This window comes from Rattus norvegicus, chromosome 3 (genome assembly GCF_021556685.1).
Source record: "Rattus norvegicus strain SHRSP/BbbUtx chromosome 3, alternate assembly SHRSP_T2T, whole genome shotgun sequence".
NCBI lineage: Eukaryota > Metazoa > Chordata > Mammalia > Rodentia > Muridae > Rattus > Rattus norvegicus.
In genome coordinates this window covers 141363573-141380044 of record NC_141536.1, presented here as the reverse complement: position 1 = coordinate 141380044, position 16472 = coordinate 141363573, and the positions used below count along the sequence as shown (strand labels likewise).

The 16472-nt window shown below is 53.4% G+C and overlaps 1 protein-coding gene across 1 annotated transcript; it reads left to right on the top strand.

Annotated features, from left to right (window-relative positions):
• The first annotated feature begins 8982 nt into the window (after positions 1-8982).
• Foxs1 (forkhead box S1) lies at positions 8983-10267 on the top strand. The gene has a single exon (NM_001012091.2). It carries the CDS (start codon positions 9034-9036, stop codon positions 10015-10017), a length of 984 nt encoding a protein of 327 aa, NP_001012091.1. The 5' UTR covers positions 8983-9033; the 3' UTR covers positions 10018-10267.
• The last annotated feature ends 6205 nt before the right edge of the window (positions 10268-16472 follow it).

Sequence of the window (16472 nt, the reverse complement as noted above, 5' to 3'; positions counted from 1 at the left end):
GTAGGATGCAGCAGGGTCCTGGGAAAGCCTAAGCCTCAGTGACCTGCTGTAGCCTAGGCACAGGCCTTTCCCCACATTCTTAGAGTTAGCTAGCATTAGCCTGCAACTGCCTGTCACTTCCATCCTCTGGGGTCCTCACCTCTCACCCCACAGAGAAACTAGAAAGCAACCCTCTCTTGTAATTCTCACCCACAAAACGGCCAGCCGCAGCCTCTTGGGAACCTTCTTTTCAGGGCTCTCCTACTGAGGCTCTACCCCTTGCCCAGGCACCTCAAACTTTCTGAATTAGCCACGTTGAATGGGGCTTTTAGAATTCTCCCCTGAGCCATGAGCAGCCTACTGCACATCAGGCCCACAAACACCACCGAGAACGTCTTCAACTCCCCTCTCCCGAGTCGCTTAGTGTCCGCCTTCCTCCTGGCTTCTTCAGTCTCCGTTTCATCTGGCTTCTGTCCTTCTTGCTAATAATGTCACTAGCTGACAAGTTCAAAGGAGGCGTCCTAGCCTTCACCAGTGTGGTCCAGCACCTGGCGAATCCATCTTACAAGTGTTCGCAGGCTCTCCAGAAGGCCCGTCCTAGTGATGCGATGTCCATGACCTCCCTGTCTTCAGAGTCACCCATGGCTCCTCACTGCCACGTCTTGTGGTCCCCTTCTTACCCTGGCCACAGGGGCCACAGGAATTGCGCTCCCAGACTTTATTGCTGGCCCTCCCTCTCCTCTCTTTCAGTTTCTAAATGCTTCCTCTCTCTCATCTTACCATTAGAGCTTCCACAGGATCTTCCTCTGCCTGTATTGCTTCCTCCCTCCACCTTCCCCCGTCATTCTCAACCTAGCCATCTCTCCTGGAGACAGCTTTCTCTGGTGTGTCCATTGACTTAACTCACTCACTTTTATCATCATCATCATCACCATCATCATCATCACCACCATCATCACCATCATCATCATCACCATCATCATCACCATCACCATCATCACCATCACCATCACCATCATCATCACCACCATCACCATCATCATCATCACCACCATCATCACCATCACCACCATCATCACCATCATCATCATCACCATCATCATCACCATCACCATCATCACCATCACCATCACCATCATCATCACCACCATCACCATCATCATCATCATCATCATCATCATCATCCCAAACATTGAGCACTTCCCGCCCCCACCCCCACACACGGTCCCTATCTCCATTCCCCCTTCCCTTCTCCCTTGAGAGGGTGGGTCCTCCCTGGTATCCTGAAGGACCTGAGGGGATAGGAACCCCACAGAAAGACCAACAGAGTTGACTCACTAACTTCTAACTCACTGCTTTCCCCCCATGATCCTGAGTCTGTCATCTTGCCCTGTCACACTGATCTGACACCGAGCACGGTGCCTGACCTGCAGCTGGCATTCTGTAAGTGTCGGCTGGGAGGGTTGCAGGGCCTGTCCCTTAAACTTTGCACACTACTGTTCACAGCAGTGTTCTGGAAGCATCCGAGGTGTTTCCCCATCCACCTGGACACTCACAACCTTGATTTCAACCCCAACCCCACCCCCACCCACCACTGCCCCTGCACCCATGGATAAAGCTTGGCTTTCAAGGACACTCAGGCTCTGCCTCCACCCCTGCCTCCACCTCTTTTTCCTTAATGTCTCTTCTCCTCTCCCTACCACATGGAGTCCATATTTGCGCATTTCCCTGCTTCCTGTAATGTATTTGTAACTCCTAAACCCCGAAACTTGTGTTGCAAGAAAAAGGCATAGAAATCAGATGGGACCAGGACTGGAGGAGTTGGGAAGGAATTAATGAAGGGAACAGTGTCTAGTGCTACTCAGGAGAGGGACACATGGTAGTCAGGGTGATGACAGGGGCTTGATGTGCCGTTGGTGGTTTGAAGCTCAGGGGAGAGATTTAGGGGAGTTTTTAAATTCTTCTGCAAAGCAGCAAGTTTCAGACATGTGCATAATGGGGGAAAAATAAGTCGATTGGTTTTAATTCTGGTGGTGCAGGGAGATTGAACCTGGGTTCCTGTGTATGGTAGGCATGGATGTTATCACCGAGCTACATACATACACCCAAGCCCGGCTCTTGACAAAGAGGTTTAGAGTAAATAAGGAAACACTGCCAGCTGGTGGTCAGGAGCACTCCTTTAATCCCAGCACTCAAGAGGCAGAGGCAGGGGGACCTCTGAGTTGGAGGCAAGCCTAGCCTACAGAGTGAGTTCCAGGGCAGCCAAGGCTACACAGGGAAACCCTATTTCAGGAGGGGGGGAGAGAGAGAGAGAGAGAGAGAGAGAGAGAGAGAGAGAGAGAGAGAGAGAGAGAGAGAGAAAGCTAGCCTTCACTTTAGTACAAGCATGTATTGCAAATTCAGATTTTGAATAGACACCTCTCTCTCACACACACACGCACCATCAGACTCAAGCATCCAACTATGCACACACCCAGACACACATGCCCAGGTATGTTCACAGCCTCAGACTCATACGCCCAGCTGGTCTAGGTCCAGGCTGCTCACAGTTCCCTGAATGCACCTCGTCCTTCCACACCCAGCAGGAACATCACTGTGCCTCGCAGCCTTCCACACAGCCTTAAAGTACAGCTCGGTTTGTCTAACAGACGCTGGCTGAGCATCCTGTGTGCCAGGCACTGCCTGGTCACTGGAGTCACAGTTGCGCATAAAACAAGGGCCACTCCCGCCATTCACCAGCACCTTCTGCCCCGAGTCCACATTGCCTGTGATTGGAGTGTCCTCCCTACAGTGACTAAGTATTACAAGTAGGCTGTGGCTCTGTGCCAGTATCTGTGCTGGGTGCTTTATGCATATATGAGGCCGCTTAGGGAATTTCCCAGTGCTATGGTCTGTGCTGATAGGAGCTGGGAGCATCACCTCTGTCCATCCTGGTAATCTGGAGAGGTGTGGCCCCATGGTTCTGTCTAAGACAAAACTGCCACTGTCTTATATCCTGTTGTCTCCTTTTAAAGTCAAGACGTCTTTATTCTCATATAATATATGAGAATAAAGAACCAATATGCAAAGCGCTGAACAGGACTCTAGGGACTAGCAGTCACCCCTCTGCCGTTCATCTACGCTCAACACCCTGTTATTTACTGTCGCACAGGGGCTCCTTGAGAATAAGGATTGTTCCACTGTGGGCCCCATCTATTCCCAACTCTGGTTACAATACAGTAGGGGGCTCAGAGAATATGGATGTCAGAAAGGATGGGAGAGAGGGAGGGGAAGGATGGGAGGTGTCATAGCTCCAGCCCCATCAAGGCCGTTCCTCTTCAGGTCTCCCACTCACCTTCAGGCCTTGGCTGTGCACAAGGGCAAGCACCTGGAGGGTTCTGACAAGGAGGAACCCTCCATCTGGAAGACCCGCCTCCTCTGTGCCATCAACAAGAGTATGGCCTTTGGGACATTCGAGAGTGCATCACCCGGGTACCCACACCCCTGTCCTTGAACTCACAATGGTTGGTAAACAATATTTGAAAATAAGGAAGCTGGGTGGGCCGGAGAGGTGGCTCAGAGGTTAAGAGCACGGACCTGCTCTTCCAGAGGACCTGAGTTCAATTCCCAGCAACCACATGGCGGCTCACAACCATCGGTAATAGGATCTGGTGCCCTCTTCTGCCTTTCAGGCATACATGCAGGCAGAAAGCTGTATGATGTATACATAATAAATATTTTTAAAAAAAGAAAGAAAGAAACTGGGCTTGTCTGCGGATGGGCAGTAGGCTGTGGTCACTCTCTCTGGGGTTACCTCTTTTCTTGGGACACATCCTTGCTTGATTCAGTCACCGAGCTTCAGGCTCTCTGTGATGAGGAGAACATTTTCGAGGGGTCCCTGAGGGAAGTAAGTGGGCCAGCCTGCAGGACAGACCAGGTCAGCCTGGCCAGCCTAGGCACATCTCAGCCATGCCTGGGACCAGCCCCGCCCTCTCTAGCATCACCACATCCCCCACCTGGCTTTTGTGCCCTAAGTTCCAGCTCTCCCGCCATGGTCAGTTTCATCCTTCCTCCCCCTCCCTCATCCTGGCTCTGTCTGCCTCCATTACCCGCCCTGCCTTCAGTTCCATCATTGTCTGCCCCAAGCCTCTCCTCTCCACACCCAACCCCCCCCCCATTGCCCAGAGTCCATTCCTCTGTCCTTCCATATCCAGCTCTCTCATTGGTCCCCTCCTCCCCTGCTTGCCTCCCCTTTCCTGTCTACTTATCTGTCGTCCCTGTGAAGGTCTCTCCATCATCTGTGTCCCTGCCACGCCCTCATCTCCCATGCTCCCAGTGCCCCCTCAGCATCCAGTCTACCTGTGACCCCAATTCTGTCATTCTCCCTATCCTTCCCTCCAGGGCTTCTCTCCCCAGCATCTGAATCTGTGCCCGCCAACACCCTCATCAACTCTTGGGTCCATTAGCCCTAGCTGGCGTCAGACTGCCCTGTGCTCTCTCTGCTCAGAGGGAGATAACCTGGCAGCTCCTCTGGACCCAGGTCTCCTCTTCCACCTTCACAGCTGACCCTCTCCGATGCTCAGAGAACTTTGGATTAGCCACAAAAGAAAAGGACAAGAAGTGGTCTGCAGGCCAGAAGCTTCCTGTGTCCCGGGCCCTTTGCCTGACCACAGTACTGACTCCATTCACCCATTGCTGTCTTCTCTCTGGCCTAGATCTAAGACACAGCGCTATTCCATTCTGCAACCAGACACCTCACACTGTGGTAACCTGTACTCTTAACCTTGTCTGAGCCCATGCAGCTTTTTACTAGCAGGTCTCTGCTGTCCAGCAGCAGAGGGAGGACAGGCTCTCAGAGGCTGGTGCAGGAGCCCAGACCTTAACCTGAACTTTCAGGGCCATTGCTGATGAAAGGGAGGTGCGAGCTGTTGACCTCATGATTGTGTCTGCTACTGTGTTTGCACCTCTGCTGGTGGGGCTGCAGAGATGGCTCCGTCATAAAGAGCTCTTTTGGCTTTTCCAAAGGATGGGAGCTTGGTTTCCAACACCCATGTCTGCTGGCTGACTCAGACCCACCTATAACTTTAGTCCTAGGGCATCTAATGGGCTCTTCCGGTCTCCATGGGCACCTGCACAGATTTGACACATATATATGCACATAAATAAAAATAAATCTTATAAAAGGCTCTACTGGAAGAAGCTTCTGGAATCCCAGACCCCAAGTCATGCCTCTCGATGTCCTTGACACTAAACTAGAGGCGTTCCTTATTTGGTTTGGGGATAGGGTCTGGTACAGCCCATTTTGGCCTGGACTTGCGATGTAGCAGAGAATCTTGAACCTCTGATCCTCCTGTCTCTACCCCAACCCCCTGCACCGGAATTACAACTGCGTGCCGTCATGCCTGGGTTTTGTGTAGACTTATTTTGTTGTTGTTAACGATTTGTAAGATATTATAATTCCATCATTTCTCCTTCCCTTTCCTCCCTCCAGACCCTCCCAAGTACCCTGCCTCTTGCTCTCTTTCAGATTCATGGCCTCCTCTTTCTTTGTTGTTGTTATTGATGGTGGTGGTAGTGGTGATGATGGTGTGTGTGTGTTCCTAAGCACGTAAGTACAACCTGTTCAGTCTGTATGATGTGTACGTGTATATATACATTTACAGGACTTACCATTTGGTATCGCATAATTTAACTGGTGTGCTCTTCCCTGAGGAAAACTATTTATCCAGCTGTCAGCATTCCTCGGTTGTCTGTAGCTTTTGTGTAGAGTTGAGGCCTCATCTGGCTGTATTTGGTGCTGAGGATGGAACCCAGATCCTCGAACACACAAGAGGAGCACTGTACTGAATGAGTCCTCAAACTATGAGCGTCTACAATGGGATCTATTACTCCTACTGCCCAACTTCTATATCAGTGATGCTGATTGAGAGGTCAAAATGGCAAAAATTCACTCAGTGGGAATCGGAGGACCTCCAGGTCCATGCCAAGGAGGATGCTGGCGTTATGGATATTGGGACCTGGGGGAGGAGCTCCTCCCTCCTCTGTCTCTTCTTCCCTGCAGACTGATGGCTGCATGTGCAGCTCTTCTACAGGACTATGCTGGTGCTCGAAGCCACCTTGTGCTGGACAGAAAGCTGCAGCATGAACCTGGGGACACTCAGGAGCCTCCACTGGCGATGTGAGTGGTGCAGCGCCTGCTGCACGTGATATCTGGCGCCCAGCTTGCTGCTGTGGGTGGCGCCCAAGGGAGTGTTCACAAAGTGTCTGAGCTGGGTGCTGTGATGGCACCAAACAGGAGAGCAAGCAAACCCAGGGGACATGGACATACCGGCCTGGGCAGTGGAGAGTGTACAAAAAAAAAAAAAAAAAAAAAAAAGAAGACAAAAATACATGGGTATCAGGACTGGCGGGAGATTCCTTTTAGGCCCATGGGGGGATAGACAAGGGCATCTTTGGACATGGAAATGGGCACAGGGCACAGGCACACGGACATGAGCACAAAGTGGGCAGCAGGTGCAATGCAAAGCTCTTGGCCCTTTGCTCAGTCTCTGTGCCAGGAGAACTGCCAGCCCAACTAAGGATGGCCACCCTGAGCCTAAGCACCAGTCTGCGCTTTGGTGAGGAGTATCCAGGTCCTCTAGACCAGCCAGAGAGGAGGGTCACGTGACTCATGTGAATCAGCCTCCCTTCCCCAACCCCTTCTAGTCCCAGCTCCCCCTCGTCCCAGCTGCCCTCTCCAACCCTGTACAACTCTCTGGTCTATGTGGTTCAAAGACGAGCATGTCTCCCACCCAGAATGTGGGAAGAGGGTTGCCTCATTGCCCCATGCTTTGCTCACCAGCTCCTCCTTTACTGGAAGCTTCTGTAACCTGATGCCTCACAAGATCCCCAGCCCAGCTCTGCCAGAAGCATCCTCACCCTCTGACACAGCAGAATGAGCCCCAAGATGGCTGCTTCCTCTCTCACTTCTACTAAAAGCAGTCTGCCACGGGGTTTGGACTTTACCTTCAGCACTACCCTCCCTGAGGCAGTGGAGATATCTGACCAGGTCACTAACAGTGAAGTCCAAAGCACCCTTCACCCCTCTGCCCGGAGGACGGAGCCTTACAATGCAGGAAGCACTGGAAGCAGGGCCTGGGACTCAGCTGGCACTTGAGCTGGAAGCCCCTTGAATTTGAGGCAGATATAGGATAAAATCACTTGTCATGAGGTCAGCTCATGGAGCCAGCCTTAGCCTGTCATAAACCGCTCCCAGTTTGCATTGAAGCACTGCTTCCCAGTGATTAGACCCTAAGACCTCTTTAGAGTAGGGCCAACCGACAGCAAACAGAGACCTACCACCCGGGTGCTCTCGGTTTCAGACCCTTTGTCCTACCTGTCACCTCTATTTCAGGGGACCTGGAAGGTGACCCAAAACAGAGTCCTGGGCTTTGGCTACTGCACCAATAGCTGGAGGACTCTGTCTTTGGAGAAATGAACACAGTTCTAAGGCAGAGTCCAAGACCAGAGGCTAGCTTCACCCAGTGCCTGCTGGCTATCACACACTTCTGAGGACAGGAAGGAGATCCTTCAACAAGCAGCTCACCTCCCTGTCCTCCCCTGGCTTTGTCAGGAAGGTAACTTAACCCCTGGGCTGGTGCATGTTAAGCGTGTACTCTACCACTGAACCCCACCCCCAACCAACAGCCACTCTATGGGGGAAAAAAATTATATGATTTGACAAAGGACCGAATTTCTTTGGATTTTTTCCCCAGTCATCTCAGGAATGTTTATTGAGTTGCTGCTATGTTCCAGGGCCCAGTGCTGGATATGGCGGTCAGAGCAAAACAGCATGGTCTTTATGCTCTTGGGGTCCACAGCTGGGGTCCTATGGCTGCCCTCATCCCTGACCCTCACAAATGAAATGATGTTAAGGAGTTAAGCAAAACCTGGTTTTAAAACCAGGTTTATCATGCATTAGTTGTGCAACCTCAGGAAGTTATTTAACCTCCCTGGGCCTCAGAACCCTCCTCTGTTCAAAAGAAGCTGTGAAAATCTCTGTAGCAGTCTCGGTCTGAGCGGTGAGTGTAGACGGGGGTCGTGAGCTGGCTAAGCCCACAACAGTTGACCACAGATTTGTAGGGGAGGAGCATGGAGAAAACACTTGACCCGTTGGAAGGGCTGACTTTGTCCTGGCCTCTGCTGTACCCCAGTCCCAGGGTGAGGTTGGGGGAGCATGGGTTCACAGAACTTTCAGCACCACTTCTGTGCTAGGCTCTCCCAGGACAACCGGCTTCTAAGGGATTCTGTTGCGTCTTCATCATCGTCTGGATGTTGACATCTTAGTTCCATTTCAGAGACGGGAAGCTGAGGGCTCTGTCCAATTGGCCGTCCTCCCCACATCGGTCACTAGAGGGCGCCAGGGCTCAGGGGAACTGGGTTGAGCAACATCTTTATCGTCCCTGGAGCCCACCAAAGTCTACAGGCCAGTACCCAGGGCCTGAATAGTGTGGCCCGGAGGGTTCCACAGTGTGGGAAGGAGGCGGCAGAGGAGAGAGATAGCCAGAACCAGCGTACTCAAGAAGCCTCCGTGTCGTTTCTCACTCCACAGGGACTCTGTTTAGACTCTCCCCTTCTGGCCCCCCTGATCTAACTTGGGTCATATCTGTGTCTCCACAGTTCCTTCTGTCTGCAGGTTCCTTCATTTTTTTTTCCTCTGTTGTGGCTGACACTCTCTCTGTGTATGCTAATTGTCTCTGCATGTCTGGTTCTATGCGTGCCTGTGTCTATCTGTCCGTCCATCCATCTGCCTGCCTGCCTGCCCCTATCTCACTCAATTTCAGGGCCAGTCCCTGCCCTCCCACCTCTTCACCCAGCAGCTGCTCGCAGCTTCACTGTTGGCCTCCCTTACCCGCCTCCTTAGACTTGACAAGGGCGGTGAGAGAGGAGGGAAGGGCAGCCTGGTGGGCCCACCTCTTTTTGCCTTTCTAGGCTGGGAGGCTGGGCCAGTAGGTCTTTTAACAGACTGGGCAGCCTGTACAGCTCGCCAGCTCTGAGTACCGCGCCTGGCTCTGCGGTCTCGGCAACACAGCCAGCATGCAGCAGCCACCCACAGCAGAATCCTTGGCTCCTTCTACAGAGCCCAGCAAGCCCCCTTACAGCTACATAGCCCTGATTGCCATGGCTATCCAGAGTTCACCGGGTCAGCGCGCCACCCTCAGTGGCATCTACCGCTACATCATGGGCCGCTTTGCATTTTACCGGCACAACCGGCCAGGCTGGCAAAACAGCATCCGCCATAACCTGTCTCTCAACGAGTGCTTCGTCAAGGTGCCTCGTGATGACCGCAAGCCAGGCAAGGGCAGCTACTGGACCCTGGATCCAGACTGCCACGACATGTTCCAGCACGGCAGCTTCCTCCGTCGCCGCAGACGCTTCACCAAGCGCACAGGTGCCCAGGGCACCAAGGGCCCTGTCAAGGCAGACCACAGACCCCTTAGAGCCACCAGCCCGGATCAAGGAGCCCCCAACACCACAACTGGCAGACTGTGCCCATTCCCACCAGAGGTGCCAAACCCCAAGGGCTTTGGGGGTCTGATGGGGTCATTGCCAGCCAACATGTGCCCAACAACCAGTGACACCAGGCCCCAGCTGCCCACTGGACCCAAAGACATGTGCTCGGCAAAGTCTGGAGGTCCAAGGGAGCTTTCTGAAGCCACCTCGCCCTCACCATGCCCGGCATTCGGCTTCTCATCTGCCTTCTCTGAAGCTGAGAGTCTCGGCAAGGCCCCCACACCCAGTGTGGCTCCGGAGAGCATCGGGAGCAGCTACCAGTGCCGGATGCAGACGCTGAATTTCTGTATGGGGGCTGACCCAGGCCTTGAACACCTCTTGACCTCTGCAGTCGCCACTCCTGGATCCTCAACACCTTCGGCCTCTCACCGGGCTCCACTGCCCCTGCCAGCTGACTCCAAGGAACCGTGGGTGCCTGGGGGCTTCCCTGTCCAGGGAGGTTCTGGCTATCCACTGGGATTACCCCCTTGTCTTTACCGGACACCGGGAATGTTCTTCTTCGAGTGACTGACTGCAGCAGCCCCTCTGTAGGGCTTCTGTCAACTGTTCCCTGGAGACTCAGACTGGCTATGTGACCTAGGGTATTCTGCAAGAACCCAGCCCTGGCAGGCCAAGGACTGTGAGGACCGGAAGGCAGAAGTGAGCAGTCAGCCAGGTCCCTGGGGGGACCTACTGACAAACTTGGGATGTGGGGAAATGGAACCCTCAACATTTTTCTCTGTGGTTCTCAGGGCTAATAAAGCCAGTGAGATGATAAGAGTCTTCTTGCTGAATGGCTGGAGCTAAGGGCCAGGATTCTGTGTGGGCAGTGTGGTGGACTGGAGGTATTTTGGGGGGCGCACAGCAGGGATGGGGGACCCGCCTGGAAAGATCGTGGTTGAGGCTTTCTCCTCCTGGGGACTTTCTTGGGGAGTTTCCCAGGAAGGGAAAGTAGGGCATGAGGGCAGGCGGAGGGGAAATGCAGCCAAGATCCACAGAGTATGGGAAAGCTAGGCTGGCCGATGGGGTTGCTTGCCATCCTTGGTTGTAACTGGACCCTCTGTGAAGCCTCACCATGTCCACTGCCATCCCCTTCCTGGCTTCGTTCCTGTCATCTTGTCTGGGTTCTATGGAATATCAATCCCATTTACAATGGTGGGAACTGAGGCTTAGGGCTCACCCAAGCTCCAGGGAAAAAGGAGTGGCAGAGGGTAAAGGGTACCCAGGTCTGCATGGCTCTGAAGAAAACAGAAGGAAGGCGCAAAGTAGAGAGCTGGCCCAGGGCAGCATAGGATGGCCCCAGAGAGAGGAGGACCTTTCCCATTACCAGAACTGACAAGACACCCTTCACTCATGTGCAGTCAGGGGATCCAAGATTTAAAAGTAGCACTGGTCTTTATTTGAATTCCCCACAGTAACAGGACCTCTCCTGGGTCCCTGGGTCTCTGGGTCCCTGGGTCCCTGGGTCCCTGGATCCCTGAGATCTCCTGGTGACCTTTTCCAGAATTATATTACATTCATCTCTCTCTCTCTCTCTCTCTCTCTCTCTCTCTCTCTCTCTCTCTCTCTCTCTCTCTGTGTCTCTCTCTGTTTGTGTGTGTGTGTGTGTGTGTGTGTGTGTGTGTGTGTGCGTGTGTGTGCGTGGCAGCACAGGAATTAGAGCCACCTGTAGGAGTTGATCTCCTTCCAACATGTGGGTCCTAAGGATTGAACTCAGAAACCTTTGCCCATTAAGCCATCTCGCCACCCCCCTCCCACGACTCTTTATGAACACATTTCTTTGGGGGGGGGGAGGACAGGACTCATGGCTGCCCTAAGTACTGAGCAGAGACAACTGAGTATTCTCTTGGGTAGAATAGGGTGCACGGCAGCTGGCATGATAGCCACCAGAGGAACAGCCAGGAACCTGAGTCCTCATTGTCGCCCCAGCACTGCAAGAGACAGGAAAGGCTTCCTGCCCCTTAGTCTCATCTTCTGGGTATGGGGTGAGGCAAAGGGATCAAAGTGCTGGTGTGCCCCCATTTTAGTCTTCTATGGAGAGTCCAGAAAGCCTATGTCTCGTGAAGTGGCACCCAGTGGCTGCCCTTCTTTGGGCAGGTGGCTTAGTCTCCTCCAAAAGCCCTGGGCAGCCTCCCTGACTTCAGCCTCTGTGACTCCCTCCTCCCTTCACAGGTCCCTTGGGGCTTTAGAGGAAGCCTGCTGGCTGGCCTGACTGAACTGTCTGGTTCCCACAGACTCCAGAACCGAGGTGGAGGGGGACCTGAGAGGCCAAGCCTGCTGTGGCCAGAAGGCGGTGGGAAAATGCCTGGCCAGCTTGGGGATGTGAACTCTCCCTCTTCCTCTCACACTTCCCCCCTCCTCCCCTCTCATTTCTCCCTCCTTACCCTGCCTGCTGCACCCCAAGCAGCAAAACAGTGAGCTTTTGGGAGGGAATACAACAGGGTCCCATGCAGTAAGGGATGCAGCTACACAGAGAAAGGAGACCCTCTAGGTGGGTGTGGGTGTAAGAGTATGCTGGGGAGACACGGTCAGTTAGAGACAGGACAGAGTCCCTAGGGAGGATTCTTTCTCAGCTGGGTCAGGGAAAGAGGCCTCTGTTGGGCACTGTTCCTTGCTTTGCATTCCTCTGGAGCCTTGGTGACCCCAAGTCTCTCCTCAGCCTGTATCCTAGCTGCTAGGAAGATGGGAAGCTATCAGGGCTGGGGAAAGCACCCAGCCTCCCAAGTATGTTCAGCCTCTGAGCCCCGTGTCTGTGTCCCAGAAGAAGAACGTGGGACTCTTCAGGAAAGGCTCCCGCCTGTTCCCTCCTGTGCTTGGGCCGGGTGATGACTCAGGTCTCTCCCCGTGTCCTTAGTGGTCACCACCTGTACCACTGCCACTGATTACCACCCAAGAGAGCAGCTCATAGAGAGACTGGGCAGCCAGCTGGAGACCTTGCTTGATCTAGGGGTTTGGGAAGAATGGGAAAAGAAAAAAGGAAGGAAGGAAAGACAGACAGACAGACAGACAGACAGACAGACAGACAGACAGACAGACAGTTTCTTCTTGCCCTCAAGCCCCGAGACTTCTTGTTTGTCAAGAAGTGGTGATGACCCTCAAGTAGGATCTTGGCCTAGACCTACCCCAGATACATGATTCAATCTTGGACCAGGCTCACCCACTCTGGTTTCACTTTCTTTGTCCAGCATAGGAAGTGGGCAATTTGATTCCGTATCTGAGTCTCAGGGGAATATCTGGCCTGAGGGACCGCCTTAAGGACATCCCATCTTTGGAGGTTCTTGGCCAAGAAGCCTCGACATGCTAATCTCATGCTACTCTCTGCTCCGTACCCAGTGGCGGCCTTCCCACTGGCGTCTGCCCTCACACTCCTCTGTGGCCCAGAGACACTTCCACACGTTGTCTGACTGTTGGGGGGTGGGGTGTCGGGCCAGTAAGTGCCCCTCATCAGTTCAGACAGACAGAATGTCTTGATACAGATGTCAAGGCCAAGGTCACAAAGCAAGGCCGACAGAGCAGTCCCCTCAATCCACCCACACGATGCTTAGGTCAGGGATGTGGAGTCTGACAGCCTCAGGGGCTCCAGAGACCATTTACTCCTCTTCAGGAAATCAGAGCAGAAAGGGTTCTGAGACTGAATCAAACCCTAAAATGGTAGGCTCAGTATTTAAGACTATTCCAGAGTTCTTAATCACGCACGGCAGCTCGGATTCTTGGAATGCACAGTTGACAGGGTGTCTCCTGACCCACTCTTCCATTATGCGTGTTCCAGGAAGTAGGACGGGCCTGCGCTAACAAAACACAGTGACCCTGTTAGGCTGTCATTACCTGCTGGTATTTGGTCTGCCTGCCCAAGGTCCAAGGTCATAGATGGGGTCCCCACCACCCCAAGGGCCCACCTCACAGACTCTTTCCCTGAGCTTCTCTCAGACCTGCCTCCCACCCTCTGCTTCCTTCCCTGAGGAAGGCACTCCCCTGCCTTGAGTTGCAAGTTACTCATGCCTTCCCACACCCCCAGAAAGCATTTGGCTGGGAGAGACCCTCTCCCCCAGAGGGCGGCTTCCTGCGCTGGCTGCCGCAATGATGAGAAAGCAGGGGGAGTTGTGTTGGCCTGGCACATCTAACTGTTGGGAGTGCAGCAACCCAGGAATCCAGACCTCAGCCCAACAGGCCTCCCCCCTACCCCCAACCCCCACCACACCCCACCTCTCGGCCAAGCTCCCAGTACCGTAACCCAGGCTGCCAGAGGCAAGGTTGCCTTCAGTGTTGTCTTAGCTGTGTGGTCTGGGGAAAGTCATTTCCTCTCCCTGTTTTCCTCAGAATGATACACAAGTGGTGTTTGCCCCCACAGGATTGTTCGTGGATTCTCTAAATTAGCATTTGCAAAGTGCTTAGAGCAGGGCGTGGCATTCGGAATTGCAATATAGATTAGTTACAGGAAGTAAATCCGTATTTGGGCCTGGTGAATGCCCCCTTACCATGGTGGATCCCCTACCAAGGCAGTGTCTAGCTGCTGTGGAAGAAAGGGACAGAATGTAGAGAAAGGACTAGCCAATTCCATGGGTTTCAATTCTGTCCTTTCCACTTGCTGGCGGTGTGGAGTCAGTCATCTGAGCCTCAGTTTCCTCCTCTATAAAATGTGGGTGCTCTTTTCCATCCCTAGGGCTGGCATCTTCATGCATAGTTTGGTCAACAGAGATAAAATTAGGATAAAAAGCATCCTTTGAGGTGCCTGATCCTCCGCTGTTCCTACCCTGCTGGTAAATGGGTGGGCGACTCTGGAGTCAGTCGGTGGACAGAAGGAAGTGGATCTGTGGCTAAAAACAGAGACCAGAGGCCTGTTAGTCACTCTGTTAGCCGGGAAGACTGGGGCTGCCCCAGATCACTGTCCTCTAAGCCAGTACCAAGGTTGTGCAGCAAGTCACTCAGGTGCAAGTCCTTCCTCCCTGTGGCCAGTTCAGATGAGCTTCTCCACTTTCAGGGCTCTGTGCTTGGCGCCTACTCTCCAAGGAGTGTCCCCTCTCGGCAGGATGGCTTTCTACATACAATCCCTGTCACTTACCCACAATCCCTCCGAAGGAGCCCCAAAGCCTGGGTCCTCTTAACTGTCCTGCACACTCTCCTACAGCTTCATGCTGCCTTCCCATGGCCCCGCTGTGAGGCTTTCACAGTTGTGAGTCTGTACCTAAGGACATGGATTCAGGGGTGGGAAGGGTCTTGCCCTATGTTTGCCCTGTTCACTCTTCCTCTTCCTACCTCAGCAGGGATGTGGTGAACGGTTACAAGTGAATCATTCATCATTCACAATGGGCTGTCTCAAAGAACCCCAGGGACTCCCTGCCTGCTCAGCACCATTTAGGGCTTGTGAGTAAGAGCATGCATTCAAAGGCTTTCCCCTCAGTAGCTTTCATGCCCATCCTTCTGCCACTTTCCACAGGGCTCTCTTCCTTCTCACGCCCAGGCTCCATCAAGCATCCTCAGATGAATGTTCCCTGACCTCTGCTCCCTTCTCCCCCTGTCAGTACAGGCTAAGGTCAGTGTGGTTTGCCTGTTAGAAGAAGGTCCCTGAGACCAGGGGCTCTGTCTATTCACTGCTGTCCCGGATGTGGAACACAGCAGATGCTGAAATACCCAAATATGGACTCAGGAGCCTGCATCAGGCTCTGCCTGGGCATCTCAGTGGCTGGCACTGACCTGGGGAAGCAAAGTCATTAACCCATTTTACAGACAGGATCGTGAGAGCAAGTAGGGAAGTTTGCCCCTGGAATCCTGGGTCTGTTACTGCCCTGGGTACCTTAAGGTATCTGAGTCCTTCTGATTCGCTGCTCTGACTCTGCCGCTGGGTACAGCCTCCTCTGCTCTCCCTGCTCCCGGTCTCTCCAACTGACTCACATGCCTGGCAGCAGTTATCAGTCTACAGCATGGATGCTACCATCCTCTTCCTCTGTTCACGACTCTTCTGTGGCTCCCTTCTGCCTTGAGTCCCCCTGATTATTTCCCCCAAATTATCTCCATCAACATATTCAAAACCTTACTAGAATGGACTCAGGTAAAGTTGCTTTCAGTCTTGTGTGTGTGTGTGTGTGTGTGTGTGTGTGTGTCCACACGAGAGTGCACGTGTGCTACAACTCCTCCCCTCCCCCCGCCCCTGTCCACCACACTCTCCTCACTATCCCAGAACGCCTTATTTCTTGTGTGCCCTCATCTAGAGTGTTGTCACCTCTACGGAGATGAGACTTCAAGTTGGTGACTCCTTCTTGCTTTCCCCTACAGTTTCCTGGATTTTCTTCCAGCTTCTCCCAGCCTCTACCCTACCTCTGAGGTCCCAGAGGCTATGAGCCTCTCCGGAGACTGGCCCAGGAAGACTTCACTTACACTGCTCACAACACACATGCTAAGTTCGCTGGGAAAGCCTGCACCTCAGTTTCCTTAGCGGTAAAGTGCTGGATGGCTAACACATGGATCTTCTCAATATGGTGCTGGGGTTCAAGAAGCGCTTCCTCTCAGAGTGGGGAGGAGAAGCAGGTGCAGAGCAGCCCCCCACCTCCCAGAACAACCCTGGCGGCCTTGCTCCCTCTGGGCGGCCAAGCAAGGGCTGCGTCTTTTCCCACCACTGCCTAGTTGGGTTCAAGGTGGCCAGAGGAATTCAAGGCCACTAGACTCAGACAGGAAAAGGCAACGTCACCAGTGCTGGTGTAATCCAAACCAGATGTGGCCTCGGTGGCTTCCAGACCCAGGGGGTGGTCACTGTGGGCCTGGCCCAGGCCCAGAGGCAGGAAATGGCCTTGGAGGAACACTCTCTGGGTTAGGCCCAGCTAGGAGGAGGGTCCACTGGAAGCTCTTAACCCTTTTTGGACCAAAGGGGTGCCCAAGCCCTGCTCCAGGGAGGTGCACATGCTGGTAACACAGGAGGTCCAGTGCACTGCTGCTGGAACAGACACTGTGCCCCTGAACTACGAGAAGCAGGAAGTGCTCTTCCTGGAGCC

Coding starts and splice junctions, on each gene's coding strand:
- Foxs1 (NM_001012091.2), top strand. CDS start 9,034: ATGCAGCAGCCACCCACAGCAGAATCCTTGGCTCCTTCTACAGAGCCC.